Source organism: Orcinus orca, chromosome 2 (genome assembly GCF_937001465.1).
Source record: "Orcinus orca chromosome 2, mOrcOrc1.1, whole genome shotgun sequence".
NCBI classification, from domain to species: Eukaryota; Metazoa; Chordata; class Mammalia; order Artiodactyla; family Delphinidae; genus Orcinus; species Orcinus orca.
This window is the reverse complement of record NC_064560.1, coordinates 122,816,437-122,842,306: the sequence shown is the minus strand read 5'-3', so window position 1 is coordinate 122,842,306 and position 25,870 is coordinate 122,816,437. Positions and strand designations below refer to the sequence as shown.

General features: G+C 37.6%; 1 protein-coding gene across 6 annotated transcripts in view; it reads right to left on the bottom strand.

The window, feature by feature from the left end:
- The window catches only part of AQR (aquarius intron-binding spliceosomal factor), a 123,187-nt gene that overhangs the window by 43,471 nt on the left and 53,846 nt on the right, over window positions 1-25,870 (bottom strand). For 5 of the 6 annotated variants that reach the window (XR_007475324.1, XR_007475325.1, XM_049705477.1 and 2 more), the window contains 7 exons: window positions 24,630-24,871; window positions 22,556-22,702; window positions 21,697-21,766; window positions 19,075-19,185; window positions 16,494-16,603; window positions 3,672-3,807; window positions 1,569-1,778 (listed from right to left, as the gene is read on the bottom strand). Coding sequence is in view for 3 of the 6 variants with exons in the window: in XM_049705477.1 (XP_049561434.1) it covers window positions 1,569-1,778; window positions 3,672-3,807; window positions 16,494-16,603; window positions 19,075-19,185; window positions 21,697-21,766; window positions 22,556-22,702; window positions 24,630-24,871 (1,026 nt within the window). In the remaining 3 variants the exon portion in view is untranslated. The remainder of the gene's footprint in view (window positions 1-1,568; window positions 1,779-3,671; window positions 3,808-16,493; window positions 16,604-19,074; window positions 19,186-21,696; window positions 21,767-22,555; window positions 22,703-24,629; window positions 24,872-25,870) is intronic. The other variant, XR_007475326.1, reaches the window with a different exon arrangement.

Below are 25,870 nucleotides of genomic sequence, written 5' to 3'. Positions count from 1 at the left end.
TTTACAGTATCAACAAAAATACTGAATAAAATATCCATCACCATTGTGTCTATATTACTCAAGGTCTCTCCAGGAAAACAGAAACTACTTCAAGCATTCATAACAAAGGGAATTTATTGCAGGGAGCTCGTTATACAGGTGATGGAGGAGCAGAAAAGCCAACCAGGGAATGGCGAAGTAAGCCAGAGACTGGCAACAGCAGGAAATTATGACCATTCCTAGGCTAGGAAGGATAATGAGGAGGAAGTGCTATCAGAGCCCAGAAACTGGGGTACCAGAATAAGCTGGAACTGCGGTGGGCCAGGCCAGCAGAAACTGGAGCCATGGAAGAGACGAAACCTCAGGCCGAGAGAGCTGGTGCAGAAATATCCTGGCTTCTCTCTTTATTCTATTTTTGCCACATTTCTCATTGGCTAAACCCAGACAAAAGTCAGCTGACATGAGAGGCTGGGAAATTAAAACTCCAAGGACCAGTCTCAGCCCTGACCATGGCAGAGGATCCCCATAGAGGAGAGGAGGGGAATGGACAGCAGATGGACATGAGGAGCAAACAAGCCAGTGCAGAGCACCTAAGATCAAGTTTTATCACATCGGAACATTATATCATACTTACTTCAGACTTTTAAACATTTTTTTTTTTTTTTTTAAAATAATTAAAGCATCACAGGTACAGGTGGAGGTATCCTGTATATATCCTTCTTCCCACTCTCTCCCCAGGCAGCTACTAGAAATTATATGTTTTTATCCTTTTACATTCTATTTATGTAATCATAAACATACTATAATACTGTTTTGCAGGTTTTAAAATTTTATTTATCATTATCATACTACATATGTATATACATTATTTATTTATTATTCTGTACCTACCATCCATCCATCTCTAGCCACCTAACTCACACAATACATCAGTGTTTACTGAACATCTATTACGTGCCAGATATTGTTGTAGGAAGTAGGGATAAAATCATATCTAAAAGGTACAAAGACTTTAAAAAAGACACAGTCTTTGCCCTTTTTATCTGAAGTAATCCTAAATGTTCTTACTGAGGAATCTGAGCCTGAATGCGATCCTTCTACAGCATTGCTGTAGTCTTCCAATGATGTTTCCAATAAGGAATGAGAAAACTATGAAGCATCCCAGGGCTCCCTGGGTTCCAAATATATTCTTCTCTGTCCCCTTTATATAGTGGTGATTCTTATTTCACCTTAATAATCAGGAACAGTCATCCTGGCTAACATAGCAACCTCATTTTTTGTTTACAGATCAAAGGCATAAAGAACTTAGAATGGCCAAATTCCAAATCAAAGAACCACTGTTAAATCTCCTAATGAAAGCATTCCTTTCTTAATACTAAGACTTTCACACCAGAAAAATGGGGATTCAATTCATATCTTAATTTTTACTTATTTCTTCAACTAGAAAAATAAATGCTTCCAATAATCTCACTTAAAAGTAATAATCTGGTTTGCTAGATTTGAATATTCCACTTACTACATTTAAAAAAAAACAACAAACTAAGCTTAAAACCTTTAAAGGAAAGTTAAAAGAACTTGAGAACCCTTACCTCAAGCTGAGTAAAGATTTTCTTAATATGCCTGAAACATCCTTCAGCAATTTCCATGTCTTCTTCATAAGATCGGCCTTTAAAAATGGGTTGAGGGGCATTTGCAAAGTACTCATGAAAAGGGAAGAAAGTGGAGACTTCAGTAACATCTGGCAACGTGTTACCTTTATTTTTCACTTTGCTGATATACTCTTCCCAACGAGACATTACCTGTAAGAACAAAAGAGACTTGAGGTTAAATTTGCCGGCTCTTATGTTTTAAATAATAAAATAAAAAACGAATTGAGTGAAAATAAGATTTGGTAGGTAAAAGAAAAGGAAAAGAAAAGCAACCTTTGAGCCAACAGGACTATTGCTTATCCAAGTCACTGACAGACTGCCCTTCTTTTATAAAAGTAACCTTTAAGACTGTAGGAAAAAAACCTCTTTGATAAAAAATGTACGGATGGGATGGGTAAGAACCTCAGGATCATCTCATGGGACTTTATCTCAGACATTTCAGATTTTCTATGCATATTCAAAACAATTTATGATTGATGATCAAAAAAAAACCACCAAACCTCTCTGGACAAAGAAATTCCTCATTTTTTCACTATCTCAGTTTCTCTCCATATATGGTTAAGTTCAGCTCTAGTAGCTTTTTAATCAATTTAGCACTTGTCAACCCTTCTCCTAGACCTTCATAATTTTTCCAATTCTCTTTAGTATACTTATAAAGAACTTCTGGTTAAGCTGTGTATATATTTGAAAGCTCATTTTATGACTTTTGTGACATAAGTAGTTCAATTACCTCCTGCTATAAATGTTAACTATGGCTCTACTCAGTTCCTACTTAATCTCCATTTTTGTAATTCTCTCAATTTTTCTGTTATAATTTCAGTGTTTCTCAAAGTGTGGTCCTTAGGCAGAATATCTGAAAAGCTAAATAAAAATGTAGATACCTGGTGCCACACCTTACTAAAACAAAGTCTCTGGGGACAGAGCTTGAGAATTCCCTTTTTAAACAACTTTCCCAATGTGATTATTGTGTGTTCAAAACTGTGAGGCCTTCTGAGGCCTCAGGTTCATATTTCTCAAATTTATTACTTAAGGTTCTATAATTTATATATTATTTCTATTACTTTTAAAACTAGTTTTCACTGAGAGCCTAGTGATTTTTATTTTGTGACAAACATGCATTTAAGCATGATCTTTACTCCATTATTCGAAGTTCTCAACAGTCTGAGTCTAATACAGACAACTTTGCAAGATCATGCCTATGTCCTGTGTTTCACAAGGAACCATGAAATCAGCTCATTCTGAACGGACTCAACTGGTTTACCTGCTTATAATGAGCATAAACTCTTTTTTCATATATATTTTACAATTTCAGTGTTACGATTTATACCTAAAACATACAAATACCATTAGAACAAAGAGAACAAATACAGTTATACAAAAATCTTCATTATTTATGTTTAATCCATTTAAAATTATTAGTAAACCAGTTGACTTTTAAAGTTTATTTTTATTTATTTTATTTGGCTTTACATTTCTCATTAATTTTCACACCCCCAAACAAAAGCAAAAACATGCCTCTAAATTGAAGTCAAAGAATTTTTAACTTAAACTCCTACTTTGAAATTAATTCTAAAACAAAATGTACTTCTAGAAATTTAAAAAGGAAGTATGTTTTTCTTCATTACTTGATTAATATGCATAGCAAAAGCAAGTTAAAGAACTGTATTTGTTACCACTGGGTAGCTAGACTGTTTGGTTATAGTTCTATAGTAATGGAAAAAAATGAAAAAAAAAAAAAAAGAGAGAGAGAGAGACTAGAAACTTTGTCAATAGCAAGAAAAAAATGTAATATATATTTATAAAGTAGCAACATTGGCCTTTCACTGAATGAGTCATCAAGCAAAGTTATTTAGCAAAGAAAAGTGAAGGGAATAGGAAGTACAAACATTTAACACTCACAAATATAGCTTTGGCAATAGCATATATTTTAATCTACTCAATAAAAAAGTAAGCTTTCAAGAAAGGATCTCCAGAACCCATCCCAGTTTCCAACTGAAGACCATATTACAATAAAGTGTGATTTTAAAACCCTTAATCTCTTACCTGATATAAGAAGAAATAGCCTGCAGTTTCACAAGTATATGACGCATCTCCTGGAACCCCTAGACTCTTCTGCAATCGTTTGACTTCTTCTAAAAGTTCTATTCTTCGAGCTAGGACATAATTAACTCTTCCATACCTAAAAATTTCAATTAAGCAAAAAGGCAAAATTACATAATGAAGAGACTTGCAAGGAAACTGTCAGCAAAATATTGAAGAAAATCATAATAGAAACGATAAATGGTCAAAGAGAAAAAAAGAACGGTAGAAAACATAAGTTTATATTTACTATAAGTAACAGTTCTTGAGTTATTTTATACTAAAGCTACTTAAAATGTACCCTATGGATCAGGGCTGATCTGCAAATGTGTTAGTGGTCTGTGAGACAGGAAAATCAACTACATTACTAAACACACCTCTAGTTTGGCTTTTTTCTTTTCTTCATAAAAAGACCTTCACAAAAAAGGAAACACTACAGTGCATTCAGGTGCTAGTTCATCTCATAACAGACCAGAATATAGTTTACAGATTAGCTACTCTTAATAGCACTATCATAAAAGTAGATTAGCTCTAAAGGTTTTGAAAAGTAATTTTAAAATTTATTTGATCATTCTTTGGCATAGAGCATGGAGCTTGGCATCTGGACCAAGTATGTTCATAAATGTTTGCTGAATGAGTAAGAAAACTAAAATTTGGAGAGTACCCGGCCCAGAGATAGGTAGTTAAGAAAAAAAGTGGAACCAGAATTGGATCCCAAAGCCTATGTATACTCTTTCCGCCATAAAAAGTGCCTCCTTCAATCCTTTAACACTAATTAAAAAAAAAAAAAAGCAACATACAATGGAATTCTATGTAATATTTGCTCAATTATTCTGTAAATCTAAAACTATACTAAAAAAAGTCTACTAATTAATTTTAAAAGCAAGGTACAGGAACACCTCATTTTATTGTGCTTCACTTTATTGCACTTTGCAGATACTGCATTTTTTACAAATTGAAGGTTTGTGGTAACCCTGCATTGAGCAAGTCTATCAGTGCTGTTTTTTCCAACAGCATTTGCTAACTTCATGTCTCTGTGTCACATTTTGGAAATTCTTGAACTATTTCAAACATTTTCATTATTATTACATTTGCTATCTGTGATATGTAATCTTTGATATTACTATTGTCATTGTTTTGGGGTGCCACAAACCATGACCATGCAAGATGGCAAACTTAACCGATAAATGTTGTGTGTGTGTTCTGATGTGCTCCATCAATTGGCCATTCCCCCGTCTTTCTCCCTCTCCTCAGGCCTCCTTATTCCCTGAGACACAACAATATTGAAGTTAAGGCCAATTAATAACCCTACAATGGCCTCTCAGTGTTCAGTTGCATGTCTCACTTCAAATCAAAAGCTAGAAATAATTAAGGTTAGGGAGCAAGGCATGTTGAAAGCTGAGACAGGCCAAAAGCTAGGTCTCTTGCACCAAACAGTTAGTGAAGTTGTGAACGCACAGGAAAAGTTCTTGAAGGGAATTAAAAGTGCTATTCCAGGGACTTCCCTGGTGGCGCAGTGGTTAAAACTCCGCCTGCCAATGCAGGGGACGCACGTTTGATCCCTGGTCCGGGAAGATCCTACGTGCCATGGAGCAACCAAGCCTGTGCACTACAACTACTGAGCCTGTGCTCTAGGGCCCATGAGCCACAACTACTGAGCCCGCGTGCCACAACTACTGAAGCCCGTGCACCTAGAGCCCATGCTCCACAATAAGAAGCCACCACAATGAGAAGCCCACGCACCACAATGAAGAGTAGCCCCCGCTCACCGCAACTAGAGAAAGCCCACACACAGCAACAAAGACCCAACACAGCCAAAAATAAATAAATAAATAAATATTTAAAAAAGTACTACTCCAGTGAACACACGAATGATAAGAAAGTAAAACAGCCTTATTGTTGATATGAAAAAAGCTTTAGTGGTTTGGACAGAAGATCAAACTAGCCACAACATTCTCTTAAGCCAAAGCCTAATCCAGACAAAGCAAGGCCATAACTCACTACCTTTAATTCTAGTAAGGTTGACATAGGTGAGGGAGCAGCAGCAGAATAGTTTCAATCTAGCCAAGGCTGGTTCATGAGGTTTTAGGAAAGAAGCTGCCTCCAAAACGTAAAAGTGCAGCGTGAAGCAGCAAGTGCTGATGTAGATGCTGCAGCAAGTTATACAAAAGATCTAGCTGTGATAACGAAGGTGGCTACACTAAACAACAGATTTTCAGTGTGGAAAAAATACAGCTTTCTATTGGAAGAAGATGCCATCTAGGACTTCCATAGCTAGAGAGGAGAAGTCAGTGCCCATCTTCAAAGGTTCAAAGGACAGGCTGACTCTCCTGTTAGGGGCTAATGCTGCTGGCGACTCTAAGTTGAAGCCAATGCTCATTCACCATTCCAGAAATCCTAGGGCCCTTAAGACTTATGCTAAGTCTACTCTGCTTGCGCTCTGTTAATGCAACAAAGCCTGGATGACAGCACATCTGTTTACAACATGGTTTACTGAATATTTTAAGCTCACTGTTTGCACCTCCTGCTCAGAAAAAGATTCCTTTCAAAATATTACTGCTCATTGACAATGCACCTGGTACCCAAGAACTCTGAAGGAGATGTACAATGAGATTCATGTTGTTTTCAGGCCTGCTAACACAACATCTGTTCTGCAGCCCATGCATCAAGGAGTCATTTGACTTTCAAGTCTTATTATTTAAGAAACACATTTTGTAAGACTATAGCTGCCATAGACAGTGATTCCTCTGATGGTTCTGGGCAAAGTAAACTGAAAACCTTCTGGAAAGGATTCACCATTTTAGATGCCATTAAGGTCATTCGTGATTCACCGGAAGAGGTCAAAATATCAAAATTAACAGGAGTTTGGAAGAAGTTGATCCTAACCCTCCTGGATGACTTTCATGGGATTAAGATTTCAGTGGAGGAAAAAAAAACTGTAGTTGTGGTAGAAGTAGCAAGAGAACCAGAATCAGAAGTAGAACCTGAAGATGGGACTGAATTGCCTCAATCTCAAGATAACACTTTAACAGATGAGGAGTTGCCTCTTATGGGAGAGCAAAGAAAGAAGTTTCTTGAGATGGAATCTATTCCTGGTGAAGGTGACATGAAGACTGTTGAAATAACCACAAAGGATTTAGAATATTACATAAATTTAGTTGACAAAGTAGCAGCAGAGTTTGGTAGGACTGACTCTAATTTTGAAAGTTCTATCATGGGTAAAATACTACCAAGCAGCATTGCCTGCTACAGAGAAATCAAGATTCAATAAACATGGCAAACTTCATTGCTGTCTCATTTTTTTTTTTTTTTCTCTCTTTTTTTTTTTTTGCGGTACGTGAGCCTCTCACTGTTGTGGCCTCTCCCCTTGCGGAGCACAGGCTCCGGACGCGCAGGCTCAGCGGCCATGGCTCATGGGCCCAGCCGCTCCACGGCATGTGGGATCTTCCCGGACCGGGGCACGAACCCACGTCCCCTGCATCCGCAGGTGGACTCTCAACCACTGCGCCACCAGGGAAGCCCCCATTGCTGTCTCATTTTAGTAAGCTGCCATAGCCGCCCCCCCCCCCGCCTACCTTCAGCAACCACCACCCTGATCAGTCAGCAGCTATCAACGTTGAGGCAAGACCCTCACCAGCAAAGATTACAGCCTGTTGAAGGCTCAGATGATGCCTAGCATTTTTTAGTAGTAAAGTATTTTTTAACTAAGGCATGTACATTGTTTTTTTAGACATAATGCTATTGCATGCTTAGTAGACTATAGTATAGTGTAAACAATACTTTTATATGCACTGGGAAGCCAAAAAATCCATGTGACTCGCTTTATTGTGATATGCACTTGATTATGATGGTCTGGAACTGAATCTGCAAAGTCTCTGCGGTATGCCTGTACACAATTATAAACAATAGCATAGTTACAGATGATTATTGAAAAAGAGACTAATAAAAACTTGTTTGGGAGAAGTAGCATTATGAGTGATCACTTCCTCTCCGCTATCTTACTAGATACGAAAATTTTTGTTTATGGAAAGTGATATTAATTTTATTGTGAAACAATAGTCACTATTTTTCTTTTTAATTATGACAAAGAGAGAAATATGAAATAAATGAACAAACAAGCACACACATTATTAACAAGGTCTGGAGCTTGACTTTCCTATCAGAAAGCAAAAAGTACGTTTTTCCTGAGAAACATGGTAGCACCTGAAATCATTTTTAAAATTCTGCTGCTTTTCTATTATAATATCTTTAAATACCAGGAATTGAACTGTACCACACTTACAATTACACTATTCAGCATACCATGAGCACCCATACATTCGATGAATTATGGATTGGTAGATTTTAGAGTTGAGCCCACTTGTGTAAGTTAGGTTTAATAATAAGAAATACCCATGGGAAGAACTCAGGGAAGCATTACAAGCTGATCCAAAATTAAGAATCTACAGCCCTAAATAAATTAATGTGTGTTGATCTTGCCCTCTGACTTTTCAGAAGCTAAAATATTTTGGGAGGGGGACCTTCAAGATGGCAGAGGAGTAAGACGTGGAGATCACCTTCCTCCCCACAAATACATCAAAAATACATCTACACGTGGAACAACTCCTACAGAACAGGTGAACGCTGGCAGAAGACCTCAGACCTCCCAAAAGGCAATAAACTCCCCACATACCTGGGTAGGCCAAAAGAAAAAAGGAAAAACAGAGACAAAAGAATAGGGACGGGACCTGCACCAGTGGGAGGGAGCTGTGGAGGAGGAAAAGTTTCCACACACTAGGAAGCCCCTTCGCGGGCGGAGACTGCGGGTGATGGAGTGGGGAAGCTTCAGAGCTGCGGAGGAGAGCGCAGCAACAGGGGTGCGGAGGGCAAAGTGGAGAGATTCCTGCACAGAGGATCGGTGCCGACTGGCACTCACCAGCCATAGAGGCTTGTCTGCTCACCCACCGAGGCAGGTGGGGGCTGGGAGCTAAGGCTCGGGCTTCAGTCGGATCCCAGGGAGACGACTGGGGTTGGCTGCGTGAACATAGCCTGAAGGGGGCTAGTGCACCACAGCCGGAGGGAGTCCGGGAAAAAGTCTGGAGCTGCCTAAATGGCAAGAGGTAGTCCGCCTGCTGATGCAGGGGATGCGGGTTCGTGCCCCGGTCCGGGAGGACCCCACATGCTGCAGAGCGGCTGGGCCCGTGAGCCATGGCCACTGGGCCTGCGTGTGCTGAGCCTGTGCTCTGCAACAGGAGGGGCCGCAACAGTGAGAGGCCCGCGTACAGCAAAAAAAAAAAAAAAAAAAAGGCAAGAGGCCACTGTTTCGGGGTGCGAGAGAAGAGGGGATTCAGAGCACCACCTAAACGAGCTCCAGAAACGGGCGCGAGCCGTGGCTAACAGCGCGGACCCCAGAGATGGGCATGAGATGCTAAGGCTGCTCCTGCAGCCACCAAGAAGCCTGTGTGCAAACACAGGTCACTGTCCACACCCGCCTCCCCTTCCCAACCCCTGGGAGCCTGTGCAGCCCACCACTGCCAGGGTCCCGTGATCCAGGGACAACTTCCCTGGGAGACCACATGGCGCACCCAGGCTGTTGCAACATCACGCCAGCCTCTGCCACCTCAGGCTCACCCCACATTCCAATTGTAACTAGCACACCTCTCCCTCCCCCTGGCCTGAATAAGCAAGAGCCCCCTAATCAGCCACTGCTTTAACCCCCTCCTATCTGGGTGGTGAACAGATGCCAGAGGGCAACCTACATGCTGAGGTGGGCCAAAATTAAAGCTGAACCCCAAGAGCTGTGCAAACAAAGAGAAAGGGAAACTTCTCCGTGAAGCCTCAGGAGCAGCAGATTAAATCCCCACAATCAACTTGATGTACCCTGCCTCTCCGGAATACCTGAATAGACAACGAATCATCCCAAAATTGTGGCGGTGGACTTTGGGAGCAACTGTAGACTTGGGGTTTGCTGTCTGCGACTGATTTGTTTCTGATTTTTATGTTTATCTTAGTTTAGTGTTTAGTGCTTGTTATCATTAGTGGATTTGTTTCCTGGTTTGGTTGCTCTCTTTTTTATTTTTATTATTTTCTTTATTTTAATAACTTAAAAAAATATACATGTCTATATATTTTTTTCTTTCCTTCTTTCTTTCTTTTTTTCTCCCTTTTATTCTGAGCCATGTGGCTGACAGGGTCTTGGTGCTCCAGCCTGGTGTCAGGCCTGAGCCTCTGAGGTGGGAGAGCTGAGATCAGGACATTGGACCACCAGAGGCCTCCCAGTCCCATGTGATATCAATCGGCAAGAGTTCTCCCACAGATCTCCATCTCAATGCTAAGACCAAGCTCCACCCAACAGCCAGCAAACTACAGTGCTGGATGCTCCATACCAAACAACTAGCAAGACAGGAACACAACCCCACCCATTAGCAGAAAGGCTGCCTAAAATCATACTAAGTTCACAGAGACCCCAAAACACAACAAATGGACACGGCCCTGCCCTCCAGAAAGACAAAATTCAGCGCCACCCACCAGACCATAGGCACCAGACCCCTCCACAAGCCACTGAACCAACCTCAGCCACTAGGGGCAGAAACAAGAACAACAGGAACTATGCAACTGCAGCCTGCGAAAAGGAGACCCCAAACGCAGTAAGATAAACAGAATGAGAAGACAGAGAAATACGCAGCAGATGAAGGAGCAAGATAAAAACCCATCAGACCAAATAAATGAAGTGGTAATAGGCAGTCTACCTGAAAAAGAATTCAAAGTAATGACAGTAAAGATGATCCCAAATCTTGGAAACAGAATGGAGAAAATACAAGAAACGTTTAACAAGCACCTAGAAAAACTAAAGAGCAAACAAACAATAATGAACAGCACAATAAATAAAATTTAAAATTCTCTAGAAGGACTCCATAGCAGAATAACAGGCAGAAGAAGGGATAAGTGACCTGGAAGATAAAATAATGGAAATAACTACCATAGAGCAGAATAAAGAAGAAAGAATGAAAAGAATTGAGGACAGTCTCAGAGACCTCTGGGACAACATTAAAAGCAACAACATTAGAATTATATGCGTCCCAGAAGAAGAAGACGAAAAGAAAGGGCCTGAGAAAATATTTGAAGAGATTATAGTTGAAAATTTCCCTAACATGGGAAAGGAAATAGTCAATCAAGTCCAGGAAGCATAGAGAGTCCCATACAGGATAAATCCCAGGGGAAACATGCCAAGACACATATTAATCAAACTATCAAAAAATAAATACAAAGAAAAAAATATTAAAAGCAGCAAGGGAAAAGCAACAAATAACATACAAGGGAATCCCCATAAAGGTTAACAGCTGATCTTTCAGCAGAAACTCTGCAAGCCAGAAGGGACTGGCAGGACATGTTCAAAGTGATGAAAGGGAAAACCTACAACCAAGATTACTCTACCCAGCAAGGATCTCATTCAGATTCAATGGAGAAATTAAAACTTTTACAGACAAGCAAAAGCCAAGAGAATTCAGCACTGCCAAACTAGCCTTACAACAAACACTAAAGGAACTTCTCTAGGCAGGAAACACAAGAGAAGGAAAAGACCTACAAAAACAAACCCAACACAATTAAGAAAATGGTAATAGGAACATACATATCAATAATTACCTTAAATGTAAATGGATTAAATGCTCCAACCAGGGCTTCCCTGGTGGCGCAGTGGTTGAGAGTCCGCCTGCCGATGCAGGGGACGCGGGTTCGTGCCCCTGTCCGGGAAGATTCCACATGCCGCGGAGCGGCTGGGCCCGTGAGCCATGGCCACTGAGCCTGCGCGTCCGGAGCCTGTGCTCCGCAACGGGAGAGGCCACAGCAGTGAGAGGCCCGCGTACCGCAAAAAAAAAAATAAAAAAAAAAAAATAAAAAAAAATAAATGCTCCAACCAAAAGACACAGACTGGCGGAATGGATACAAAAACAAGACCCGTACATATGCTGTCTACAAGAGACCCACTTCAGACGTAGGGACACAAACAGACTGAAAGTGAGGGGATGGAAAAAGATATTCCATGCAAATGGAAATCAAAAGAAAGCTGGAGTAGCAATTCTTGTATCAGAAAATATAGACTTTAAAGACTATTACAAGAGACAAAGAAGGACACGACATAATGATCAAGGGATCAATCCAAGAAGATAACAATTGTAAATATTTATGCGCCCAACATAGGAGCTCCTCAATACATAAGGCAAATGCTTACAGCAATTAAAGGGGAAATTGACATTAACACAATAAAAGTACAGGACTTTAACACCCCACTTTCACCAGTGCACAGATCATCCAAAATGAAAATAAATAAGGAAACACAAGGTTTAAAGGATGTATTAAAAAAGATGGACTTAATTGATATTCATAGGACATTCCTTCCAAAAACAACAGAATACACTTTCTTCTCAAATGTTTATGGAACATTCCCCAGTATAGACCATACCTTGCATCACAAATCAAGCCTTGGTAAATTTAAGAAAACTGAGATCGTATCAAGTATCTTTTCCGACCACAATGCTATGAGACCAGATATCAATTACAGGAAAAAAACTGTAAAAACTACAAACACATAGAGGCTAAACAATACACTACTAAATAACCAAGAGATCACTGAAGAAAACGAAGTGGAAACCAAAAAATAACTAGAAACAAATGACAATGAAAACATGACGACCCAAAGCCTATGGAATGCAGCAAAAGCAGTTCTAAGAGGGAAGTTTATAGCAATACAATCCTACCTCAAGAAACAAGAAACATCTCAAATAAACAACCTAAACTTACACCTAAAGCAATCAGAGAAAGAACAAAAAAACCCCAAAGTTAGCAGAATGAAAGAAATCATAAAGATCAGATCAGAAGTAAATGAAAGAGAAATGAAGGAAACAATAGCAAAGATCAATAAAACTAAAAGCTGGTTCTTTGGGAAGCTTAAAAAAAATTAATAAACCATTAGCCAGACTCATCAAGAAAAAAAGGGAGAAGACTCAAATCAACAGAATTAGAAATGAAAAAGGAGAAGCAACAAGTGATACTGCAGAAATATAAAGGATCATGAGAGATTACTACAACCCACTATATGCCAGTAAAATGGACAACCTGGAAGAAATGGACAAATTCTTAGAAAAGCACAACCTTCCAAGACTGAATCAGGAAGGAATAGAAAATATAAACAGACCAATCACCAGCAATGAAATTGAAACTCTAATTAAAAATCTTCCAACAAACAAAAGCCCAGGACCAGATGGTTTCACAGGCAAATTCTATCAAACATTTAGAGAAGAGCTAACAACTATCCTTCTCAAAATCTTCCAAAATATACCAGAGGGAGGAACACTCCAAATGTCATTCTATGAGGCCACCATCACTCTGATACCAAATCCAGACAAAGATTTCACAAAAAAAGAAAACTACAGGCCAGTATCATTGATGAACATAGATGCAAAAGTCCTCAACAAAATACTAGCAAACAGAATCCAAAAGCACAGTAAAAGGATCATACAGCATGATCAAGTGGGGTTTACCCCAGGAATGCAAGGATTCTTCAATATACACAAATCAATCAATGTGATACACCATATTAACAAATTGAAGGATAAAAACCATATGATAATCTCAGTAGATGCAGAAAAGGCTTTTGACAAAATTCAACACCCATTTATGATAAAAACTCTCCAGAAAGGAGGCAGAGAGGGAACCTACCTCAACATAATAAAGTCCATATATGACAAACCCACAGCCAACATCATTCTCAATGGTGAAAAACTGAAACCATTTCCACTAAGATCAGGACCAAAGGTTGCCCACTCTCACGACTATTATTTAACATAGTTTTGGAAGTTTTAGCCATAGAAATCAGAGAAGAAAAAGAAATAAAAGGAATCCAAATTGGAAAAGAAGAAGTAAAACTGTCACTGTTTGCAGGTCACATGATACTATACATAGAGAATCGTAAAGATGCTACCAGAAAACTGCTAGAGCTAATCAATGAATTTGGTACAGTAGCAGGATACAAAATTAATGCACAGAGATCTCTTGCTTCTTACATACTAATGATGAATAATCTGAAAGAGAAATTAAGGAAACAATTCCATTTACCATTGCAACAAAAAGAATAAAATACCTAGGAATAAACCAACCTAAGGAGACAAAAGACCTGCATGCAGAAAACTATAAGACACTGATGAAAGAAATTAAAGATGATACAAACAGATGGAGAGATATACCATGTTCTTGGGTTGAAAGAATCAACACTGTGCAAATGACTATACTACTCAAAGCAATCTACAGATTCAATGCAATCCCCATCAAACTACCAATGGCATTTTTCACAGAACTAGAACAAAAAATTTCACAATTTATATGGAAACACAAAAGACCCTTCATAGCCAAAGCAATCTTGAGAAAGAAAAACGGAGCTGGAGGAATCAGGCTCCCTGACTTCAGACTATACTACAAAACTACAGTAATCAAGACAGTATGGTACTGGCACAAAAACAGAAATATAGATCAGTGGAACAGGATAGAAAGCCCAGAGATAAACTCACACACATATGGTCCCCTTATCTTTGATAAAGGAGGCAAGAATATACAATGGAGAAAAGACAACCTCTTCAATAGTGGTGGTGGGAAAACTGGACAGCTACGTGTGAAAGCATGAAATTAGAACAATTCCTAACACCATACACAAAAATAAACTCAAAATGAATTAAAGACCTAAATGTAAGGCCAGACACTATAAAACTCTTAGAGGAAAACATAGGCAGAACACTCTATGACATAAATCATAGCAAGACCCTTTTTGACCCACCTCCTAGAGAAATGGAGATAAAAACAAAAATAAACAAATGGGACCTAATGAAGCTTCAAAGCTTTTGCACAGCAAAGGAAACCATAAGCAAGACGAAAAGACAACCCTCAGAATAGGTGAAAATATTTGCAAATGAAGCAACTGACAAAGGATTAATCTCCAAACTTTACAAACAGCTCATGCAGCTCAATATCAAGAAAACAAACAACCCAAATGCAAAAATAGGCAGAAGATCTAAATAGACATTTCTCCCAAGAAGATACACAGACTGCCAACAAACACATGAAAGGATGCTCAACATCACTAATCATTAGAGAAATGCAAATCAAAACCACAATGAGGTATCATCTCACACTGGTCAGAATGGCCATCATCAAAAAATCTAGAAACAATAAATGCTGGAGAGGGTGTGGAGAAAAGGGAACCCTCTTGCACTGTTGGTGGGAATGTAAATTGATACAGCCACTATGGAGAACAGTATGGAGGTTCCCTAAAAAACTAAAAATAGGACTGGCATATGACCTAGCAATCTCACTACTGGGCATATATCCTGAGAAAACCATAATTCAAAAAGAGACAAGTACCACAATGTTCACTGCAGCATTATTTACAATAGCCAGGACATGGAAGTAACCTAAGTGTCCATCAACAGATGAATGGATAAAGAAGATGTGGCACACATATACAATGGAATATTACTCAGCCATAAAAAGGAACGAAACTGAGTTATTTGTAGTGAGGTGCATGGACCTAGAGACTGTCACACAGAGTGAAGTAAGTCAGAAAGAGAAAAACAAATACCATATGCTAACACATATATATGGAATCTAAAAAAAAAGGTCATGAAGAACCTAGGGGCAAGACAGGAATAAAGATGCAGACCTACTAGAGAATGGACTTGAGGATATGGGGAGGCGAAAGGGTAAGCTGGGACAAAGTGAGAGAGTGGCATGGACATATATACACTACCAAACGTAAAATAGATAGCTATTGGGAAGCAGCTGCATAGCACAGGGAGATCAGCTCGGTGCTTTGTGACCACCTAGAGGGGTGAGATAGGGAGGGTGGGAGGGAGACGCAAGACGGAGGGCATATGGGGATATATGTATACATTTAGCTGATTCACTTTGTTATACAGCGGAAACTAACACAACACTGTAAAGCAATTATACTCCTATAAAGAGGTTAAAAAGAAATACTGTTGCGTGATCTCTTTAATACAAGAACTCAAAATAAATGCAACATAATAAGTTAACACTCTTTTAGCTCTTTTGATGTCTATAATCAATTTAGTCAAAAGTAATGTTCAATAGTCAAAGGCTGTATTTATTATGTACAGCTGTTAATTATGCCTATTGACTGAAACTATGCTTTAAAAATGAATTTAAATATAAATGAAATGAGGAAAAACCCAAAATACTAACAGCAGAAGAAATTTGACTTCTAAAGTTTTAGTCACCTTACAATATGTAATATTAAGCATAAAGTCCAGCTAAACTGGCAATAAGTTCCTGAATTAGTATTTACAACCCCAAAGCTTATACTATCATTAATCTCCAACTGCATTTCATTAAATGAATCCAGTTAATTGGTGCCTAAAATATATGCAAATTAAATGTGCAGATGAAATGTGAACAGGAATTGCGTAACGTTGTACAGTTTGGGCTTGGCAACATTAAAAATTACTTCAATAAAGAGAAAGCAAATGGATATATGCAATTTAAACAAGATGAAAAGATAACTCTCTTCACTGAAATAACTGTATGAGGAAAAAAATGGCATAAACATGCAGAACTGGAGCAGAGGGAAATCCTGAACAGACTTTAGGTTCAATTAGGATAGCCTAAGTAGGTTACACTAGAACCCTTCAGAATTCAGTTGGAGTATTTACTGCTCTCTTTTCCTGTTCTTTATTAAAGAAAAAGAGGAGAAGGTTAAAAATTCTTTATATACCGTTTCAAAACTAATCCCCATTTGCTCACCTGCTGAAATCTTTCTCCGTCTCCAGCTCTTCTTCTCCATGACCAAGACGCAGGAGGTGACGCTCATCAATGTCTAAAGCCATGATTTTCTCAAACAACTGGTTCAGGGCCTGGAGAATAAAAAGAAAAAGAATGATGGAGAATTTTATAGAATCAGTAGGCTCCTTTAAAAGTAACAAAAACTAACAATCAGAAGGATAGAAACGAATGAGCATTGCCCAGTCAGATAAGAACCAAAGTAAAAACACAGAAGGAAACATCTTATATTAAGGCCATTTATAATTTAAACAAAACAGTATTTTTATTGATTTCTGATATTGCTACATACATATACTTGGTCAAATTAGTAACTGGAAATCATAAAAACCATCTATCCATTACATCTCTGATAATTTATGAAAAGAGAAGGCTTTGGCTCAGTATATATTTCTCTCAAGTAGTAAAAATTAGTAAAATAATTAACAATCACATTAAGTTTCATTTTATTTAACAGAATTTCCATGAGTTGCAGAAAACTGAAAAGTTTTTGTGGTTGGAGAAGTCCTCTTAGGAGATGTGTGGGTAGAATACTTCAAAAGGATCACAGAGAGGAAAGGTAAAGTGCAACATTCAAACCTTAGACTGAAAGTCTAAATTAGCTCTCTATACACTAAGAAGCAGAGCACTCATTGCAAACTGTTCTGATGAAAGCCATTTACCTATGAAATGTTCGTATTTGGGGCTCCCTGAAATCCTAGTATTTACTATCTGAACATCTGCAGTTATAAGGTTTTGCAGAAAGGCAAAAGTTTCATTGCATGGAAAGATATGCTAATAAAATGACATTTAAAAATTAGCCCCCACTCAAATATTTCTCCCACTTTACCACTAGTTTAACCCCGCCCATGAGGTCAGCATCCAGTCTTGTAAACATCCAGGCTACGTAAGGTATACAGATATCCTTTGCTATCAAAATTCTAGCAATTAGAGCTCAGAAACTGATGAGATAAACATAAATCTTCAGGAAAAAAATTCACGCTATCTAAACTCTTGGTATTTTCCATCTAAAACTTGAGATGCAATAGATCAGACCACATGGCATTACTCACTGTCCAAACCTTTCCTATCCAAACTCACGAACCACATAGATTTAGGGGACAAAAAATACTAGCACATTGCAATCTCAGAAAAAACTGCAAGATTTCATCGTGAATTAAAGTGATGTTGGAGAACTGCTAGAATTATAGATGGGAACCAAGATCTGGTAAACAAAACAGTTGTGAAATATCAACAATTTGCGTTTAAGAGGATGGTCTGATTATCAAAGGAGCAAAGAAATCTTTGGCTATTTTTGCAAAATAACCTTCTCTATAATTGTGCTACACAAGACAGTCATAAGTAGAGGATACTATAGAAAGTCATTATCAAGTTATGACAAAATTTACTAAAAAATATTATGTTAAAACAACACTGAATAATTCCTTATTCATTCTAAGTACCTGCAAATAGGTAACATTATTATAGACTGAATTTTATTAAATAGATGAAAGAAGTCTTTACACAGTTTGTTTCTTTTATCAAGATAAAGTCTTAACCCTCTCTTGTGCACAATTTTAGTACACCAGGCCAGTTACTTATAAACTTTAAAGAAATAAAAACATAAGTGAATGAATTGGATAGTATTAATTTTAAAATTCTGAGATTAAGTTGATGAATAACCATAAATAACATTTAGCATTCTAAAAACTCAGTGTTTCTCTGTAGACCAACTTTTTTAAAGAATTGGTCAACTGAAATCACTATTGTTAATATGTATTCAGAGAAAACAAGTACCTTTGGAGATTTAGACTACCATGTGAGTTTCATAACATGTTTCAGAATGTTCTGAGAGCTAGTTCCCTGTCACATTTTACATTAGAGTTAATATCACTTGTTCTTTTTCATTTCTATGGTAGTGACAGCTTCAGAATAATTACCTCAGCACACATACAGATGTAAAGACCATTTTTCATCCATTATTTACAAGAAAGGAGTTTGTTTTCCTTGTTTTAGCTATTTATAAATGCCTTATGTATTGGACCTGCAACCTAAAATTGTCCTTCCATGTAATATACATATTCATATGCATATTTTATAAGGATTTAAAATTTAATCCAGTATTAATATGATCTGGATTTAGTCTTTTAGGAATATCCATTCTACTAGTAGAAAAATACTACTAGTAAAGGGTAATGCTTTTGATCTCAAAGTAAAAGGTCTAGCTTAGCATGGATGATAGGAGAAAAAGGCAATTACCACATATCCAAATATTCTTCTCAGCTTTTCCACATTTGGACTGCCTCTATTCGAAATAAAAGATTGTTTTTATATTTTTCTCAATATGGTCTGGTCATGACCAGAGATAATCCAAGATTAACTCAATAACAAACACTATGCTCATCAGCCTTTCCTGGTACTCTGTGAGTCCATAATCAGGTTATCATATAAGCAGAAATCTCCACTGTGCTTTCATGCATCTCCCACTCCATACATGCATGTCCACTTCATACATGCATGTATGGAGTGCATGCATGCACACGCACATACATACTCTCTCTTTTACCTGATTGGAATGAGTAACAATCAGAGTCCTCTGCTCTGGGAAATTGTGGTAGATGTTGGATATGATTTGGACTGCCACATCTGTTTTTCCTGTACCTGGTGGGCCCACAACCTAAAAAGCAGATGAACACATAGCAAACTACTAAGTTATCGCATAGTTAGAAAATGGAGATTTTAAAACTGAAAGATAAAATAAATGTAAAAATTCACTGGGTAAGTTCAATGCAGAATGGACAAGACAGAGTTAGTGAACTTGAAGACAAATCAATAGAAATCACCCAACCTGAACAACAGGCAGAAAAAAAAAGATTAAAAAAATAATACACACAGCCTTGTGAATCTATGAGGCAATATTAAAAGGTATAACATATCTTTCTAATCCTAGAAAGAAGGGGAAAAGCATGCAGTGTAGAAAAAGTATTTAAAGAAATAATGGCTGAAAATTTCCCAAATCTGGCAAAAGACATAAATCGCAGATTCAAGAAGCTCGTTTGACCATAAACAGAATAATCCCAAAGAAATCTAAGGCCACACACATAATAATTAAATGGTTGGAATCTAAAGACAGAGAAAAAAATCTTAATAGCAACCAGAGAAAAATGATATATTACATATAGCAAAAAGATGTTTCAAATGACTGTGGACTTCTCATCAGAATATGGAAGCCAAAAGGAAGTGGAATAACATTTTTAAAGTGCTGAAAGGAGAAAACTATCAATGCAATATTCTTTGTCCAGTGAAAATATCTTTAAAGAATGAAGATGAATTAGAGACATTCTCATATGAAGGAAAATAAAGGTAATTCATTGCTAGCTGATCTGCTCTTAAAACTAGTAAAAGGGGGCTTCACTGGTGGCGCAGTGGTTGAGAGTCCGCCTGCCGATGCAGGAGACACGGGTTCGTGCCCCAGTCTGGGAGGATCCCACATGCCACGGAGCGGCTGGGCCCATGAGCCATGGCTGCTGAGCCTGCGCGTCCGGAGCCTGCGCGTCCCGTGCTCCGCAACGAGAGAAGCCACAACAGTGAGAGGCCCGCCTATCCCCTCCGCAAAAAAAACCCAACAAAAAGAAAACTGGTAAAAGAAATCCTCAGACAAAGGAAATGATACCAGAGGATACTTGAGATATCAGGAATAAAGGATAAATGGTAAATATAACAGACTATTCTTCTCCTCTGGAGTTCTTTAAAATATGTTTGATGTCTGCAAGAAAAAGTTCTAATATTGCCTGATGGTATTTTCAGTGTATTTACAGGTAAAACATATGACAGCTACAACATAAAAGGGGAAGGTAAAGGGACCTATACAGAAGCAAGGATCCTCCAATCAATTTAAGAGACAGAATACTGATTCTAAGTAGGCTGTGAAAGAGTAAGTATGTATATTGTAATTCTCTAGCGCAGCCATTAAGAAAAACCTATACAAGAGATATAATAAAAGAACAAAATAGATAAATATAAATGAAACACTAAAAACTATCCAAATAACTCAGAAGAAGGCAGGAAAAGGGAAACAGGAACACACAAAAAAGGGAACAAACATAAAACAAATAATGAAATGGTAGGCCTAAACCCAAACACATTAATAAGTACATTAAATGTAAATGGACTGAACACACCAATTAAAAGCAGAGATTTGTCAGAATGGAGGAAAAAAACCACACACCAACTATATGCTGTCTACAAGGAACTCACTTCAAATATAATAGGTAGGTTAGAAGTAAACTGATGGGAAAAGATATATCATGTAAACACTAATCAAAAGAAAGCTGTGGTGGCTATATTAATATCAAAGTAAACTTTAGAGTAAAGAAAATTACCAGTGATAAAGACAGACATTATACATGACAAAAGTGTCAATTCACCAAGAAGACACAACAACCCTGAAAGTGTATGTACATATCCATAAAGCTTTAAAATACATGAAGCAAAAATGGACAGAACTGAAAGGAGAAACAAATTCACAATTACAGTTGGAGACTTCAATACTCCTCTCTCAGTCAGCAACAGCAATAGTACGTGGAATACCAGCAGGGATAGACAAGTACTGAATAACAGCATCAACCAAATGGATCTCATTGACATAAACAGGACACTCCACCCAAGACAACAGAACACACATTCTTTTCAAGTGCACACAGAATATTCACCAATAAATCATATCCTGGGCCATAAAACAAACCTTAATAAATTAAAAAATTGAAATCATAGAAAGTATGTTCTCTGACCATAATGGACTTAGACCAGAAATCAGTAAAAACCTTCAAATACTTGGAAATTAAACACATTTCTAAAGCACTGTCAACAGACTTTTTCTGTACAGGGCCAGCAAGTAAACATTTTACTCTTTGTGGCCCATACAGTCTCTGCTGCAAGTATTTAAACTCTGCTGTGGTGGCACAAAAATGGCTATAGGCAATACATAAATGAATGGCCACAGCGAGGTTCTAACAAAACTTTATTTATGAACATTGAAATGAGTAGCGTCCATACACATAAGATGCCACAATTACTTATAAACACTTAATTCAGTTGGGTTTTTGGGCTTAAAACAGAATACACGCTGAAAATCTGACAGTTCTAGTCTGAATCCATTTAAGAACTTGTAGAACAGTGACTATCTTACCATAGTTAGCCCAGGCTGCATTCCAGCACGGATGGCCTCTATCTGTGTATGAGTGAACTGAATTGTATTCCTTCAAATAAGAGTTGATAAGAAGTTCGTTAAAAATAATGATGGATGACGTTAGTAAGAATTTAGACAACAATGACCAGAGGTCTGAACATCGGCTCTATATTTGCCCCTTGTTTCCCAATTTCTTCCTCCTCCCAATCCAGCCCTTTCTGTGGGTGTGTGTGCAGTAAAAAGTACATAAAATAAGATATACCCTCTTAACAAATTTTAAATGTACAGTACAGTGTTGTTAACTATAAGCACAATGTTGCACAGCAGATCTCAAGAACTTTACATCCTACATGACTGGCCCAATCTCTTCTGAATGACCCTCTTTACCTCCGCCCCTCCACAGACCAATTAAAACTGAATGAATTTTGTGGAAAGAAAAGACTACAGTTATTTTCCAATATATTTAGCCCAGCCCAGATCTTAACAAGAGTGTCAAAATTCTAGTTCCAAATCTAACACCAAATACGATGCCACTTTATTAGTCATGGCACACAAGCACAAGGGTAGCTGCTAAATGCAACACATGGTCATGAAGTAAGAACCTTGTGCTCCCATTAAGGTAGACTGTTAATATTTATTTCTCATAGTACCTGAAAATGTTTCTTTTTGAAATATTACTACAGAATGGCCAAAAATATTACTACAAATGGCCAAAACTAACAGAAGAGAAGTAAACAGGGTCCAGAAACAGAAGTTTCTAAATAATTTTTAAAATCAGAAAAATTTTTAAATATTACTAATCCACTTGAAATAGCAAACTATTATTCATTATTACAATTAGCAGAAATAGTGAAATTACCGTTTGGGCTGGTTGTAAGGATAAGGACCTCTATTAGGAATAACATGAGGTTCAACAATTAAGGTTTTTGCCTCTTCAGTGTCTTCATCTTCCTTCTCTGCATCTTTCCTTTTCTTCCCCTTTCCATTTCTTACTGGAAAAGTTATCCTACAAGACCAAAACCTTGTTCATTTCTACAATTAACAACAATTTACCAAGCACCTATCTTGTGCATGACATTGTATAGAGGATAATCAGATGAGTAAGAAACATTTATAGTTTAAAGGAACTTACTATCTGCATATAAATTTTGAAAAAAGTATATTTAAAAGCATTAAAATGCAGTTAAGGGTGTTTAGATTAAGAAAAAAGTCATCTGATTAAAGGAGAATCAAAGAAGAAACATTTATTTATATATTTATTTTTTTTTTTAGGGGAAATAATTAACTATTTTTTTAATTGGGGTAATATTCACATAATATAAAATTTACCATTTTAAAGGTTCAATTCAATGGGTTTTATACAATGTTGTATAGTCATCACTATTCTCTAATGCCAGAATATTTTAATCAGTCCAAAGGAAAACCCATGCAATTAAGTAGTCACTCTGTATTCCAACCTAAACCCAGCCTCTGGCAATCAGTCTGTCTTTATACTGTCCTATTCTGGACATTTCATGTAAATGGAATCATACAATATTTGTTTTCTTCTGTCTGGCTTCTTTCACTTAGCATGTTTACAAAAGAAAATTTATATGCTTACGGCACATGCACTGTAAAGTGCCTTACACACTGTCCTTCATTTAATCAGAAAAGGCTTTATGGGAAAGGTGGCATCTAAAATGAATCTCAATAGACATTCCAGGAAGAAAGAAGTAGCCAGTTCTGCTGAAGTGTAGGATACAACAGAGTAAAATAAGGGCTAGAGAGAAAGGCTGGAGCCTTGTTCTGACACCTTTGGAATATCAAGCCTTTAAGGCAGAAGTTCTTAGCCTGGGGTCAGGGATACCTCAGCAGGCAACTTCCCATAGGTGCCTGAGGAAGTCGATGAATACCCTAAAATTAAACTGTTAGACAATGGAATGACTCTAGCAGTAAGGCATGTAATGGGTTTAAGCAAGGAGACAGAGGGAGCAAAGACATTGCCATTATAAAGACTGAAGTGTTGGGCTTCCCTGGTGGCTCAGTGGTTGAGAGTCCGCCTGCCGATGCAGGGGACACGGCTTTGGGTCCCAGTCCAGGAGGATCCCACATGCCGCGGAGCGGCTGGGCCCGTGAGCCATGGCTGCTGAGCCTGCGCGTCCGGAGCCTGTGCTCCGCGACGGGAGAGGCCACATCGGTGAGAGGCCCGCGTATCGCAAAAACAAAAAATAAAACAAAAAAAACACTGCTGAGATTTCAAGATGATTTTGCCATTAACAAGATGAGGAAAGTACAGAGGAAGACTAGGTTTGGGAGTTATAAAGCATACATGCTTTTAATATGCAGAATTATTATATTTATATATAACAGTTAATTAAAAACATTCTAATTTGCAACTAAGAAAGTAATTAAGTCCTCTGCTACCACCAAGGTATACTTAGTGCTTCACCACTAATCCATATGACAGAATTCATGAAGCAATCAGCACTTCAGGTACTTTGTTCTTTTTCTACTCAAATTAAACCAAAGCTCCTTTAACTTTGCGTATAACTATATTATGAATATTTAAAATCTGTAAAAGCAATCAGGGTTAAAAGAAAAAAAGAGAATTTTTTCCTAAAACAAAAGAAAGTTCAAAATCACATGGCTATGTGTATTAATTAGCACATATTTCTTCAGTCAAATGCTACAGCTACGTTTATATAGTACTCTTCAGACAAAAAGCATTTATTGAACCCTTGTAAGACATGAGGCTACTTTTACTGTGGTCTTAAAATAGCTACTACACAAAGAATTAGAAATAAATTTATCCCAGTGATTATATGGTGAGGGTAAAGACTACCCAAACATAATCCAGATATGATACTCAAAACTTACTTTAGCTACAGTCCTGATGGCCTAACTCAGACTCACTACAGAAAGCTTAAAAGGAGTATATCCAGTTTTGACTTTACCTGAAAGGGGGTATCTGTAGAGCTGGGTCATCCACAGTTACTTTAACATTATGACCAGGAAAGCTGGTTTTTAAATGCTCAATGGAGAAAAATGTATCATTGAAATCAAGGGTGGCGATCTGATTGGGCATTTTGGAATAATGTGCACTACTTGGATCCCCATAACCTAAAATGATGTCATGCAGCCAGTCAGGTACCACACAATCAGTATTCATCAGGTTCCGAATAGTCTCCAGCACAGCCTGTCAGTAAGAGGACAAAAACGGATTTTGTGAAGAAGACATCTCAAACATTTGCACTTCAATGGAATGCCGAGCTGGCTGCACTAACCAGAATTCCTGAGTGTTTCAGGGCAAGAAGCTATTTTCTGCTGACAGGTGCTTGGCTAGACTGAATCAACAGCTATATTTTCAGCTGATACCATACACTGAGTTAAACAAAAGACCAAACTCAGCAAGAACAGTTTATCCATTAGTAGTTCATTTAGACAGAATGTCATAGACGAGTTTACCACTTGACTTCTGTTGAGCAGGATGAAAATCTGATCAGGTCTACACATTATAGACCTGATGTGGTCTATAATTATAGACCATTATAGAACAAACCCTTAAAAAAATGCTTCCTCTTAGAAATTACTGGAGTTTTCTCCTCTTTATAGCCCATAGTTCCTCAATGCTAAGACCACATACAACCAGAGGCACATTAATGTATGCCTCGATTGTGAAACATATGGTTTAGAAATACTAAAATTAACATTGTTAGAAAAAAGAAATAAAATATAAAGTGAACGATGATAAAAATGAAACGTCAAAATTTCAGAATGAAAGAATTAGAACTACAATGAAAGGTCATTATAGCAGTTAATATATACATTGTCAAGAGTAATTGCTAAAAGTTAAGGCAAATTCTTAAGCTTTCCAAAAATTATTTCAACAAAGTGATCTATGCCACATATGGAAATCAGAAGGCTAGGCTATTAATTTCAAAGAATAAAATAACCAAACCAGACATTTTTATATCATAAATGCTACACATCTAACAAGATAATAAAATAACAGGATAGTGATGTTAATCACACTTATATTGCCTTATTTTATTTTCTTGCACTTACCTCTACCTAAAATTCTCTTATTCATGAGAGAACTGGTTACTTGTTTATCATTTGTCTAATCCCCATCAGAATACAATTTCCAATGAGAGCAGGGATCTAGAACAGCTTAAATATGGGGTAGGTAAATGGA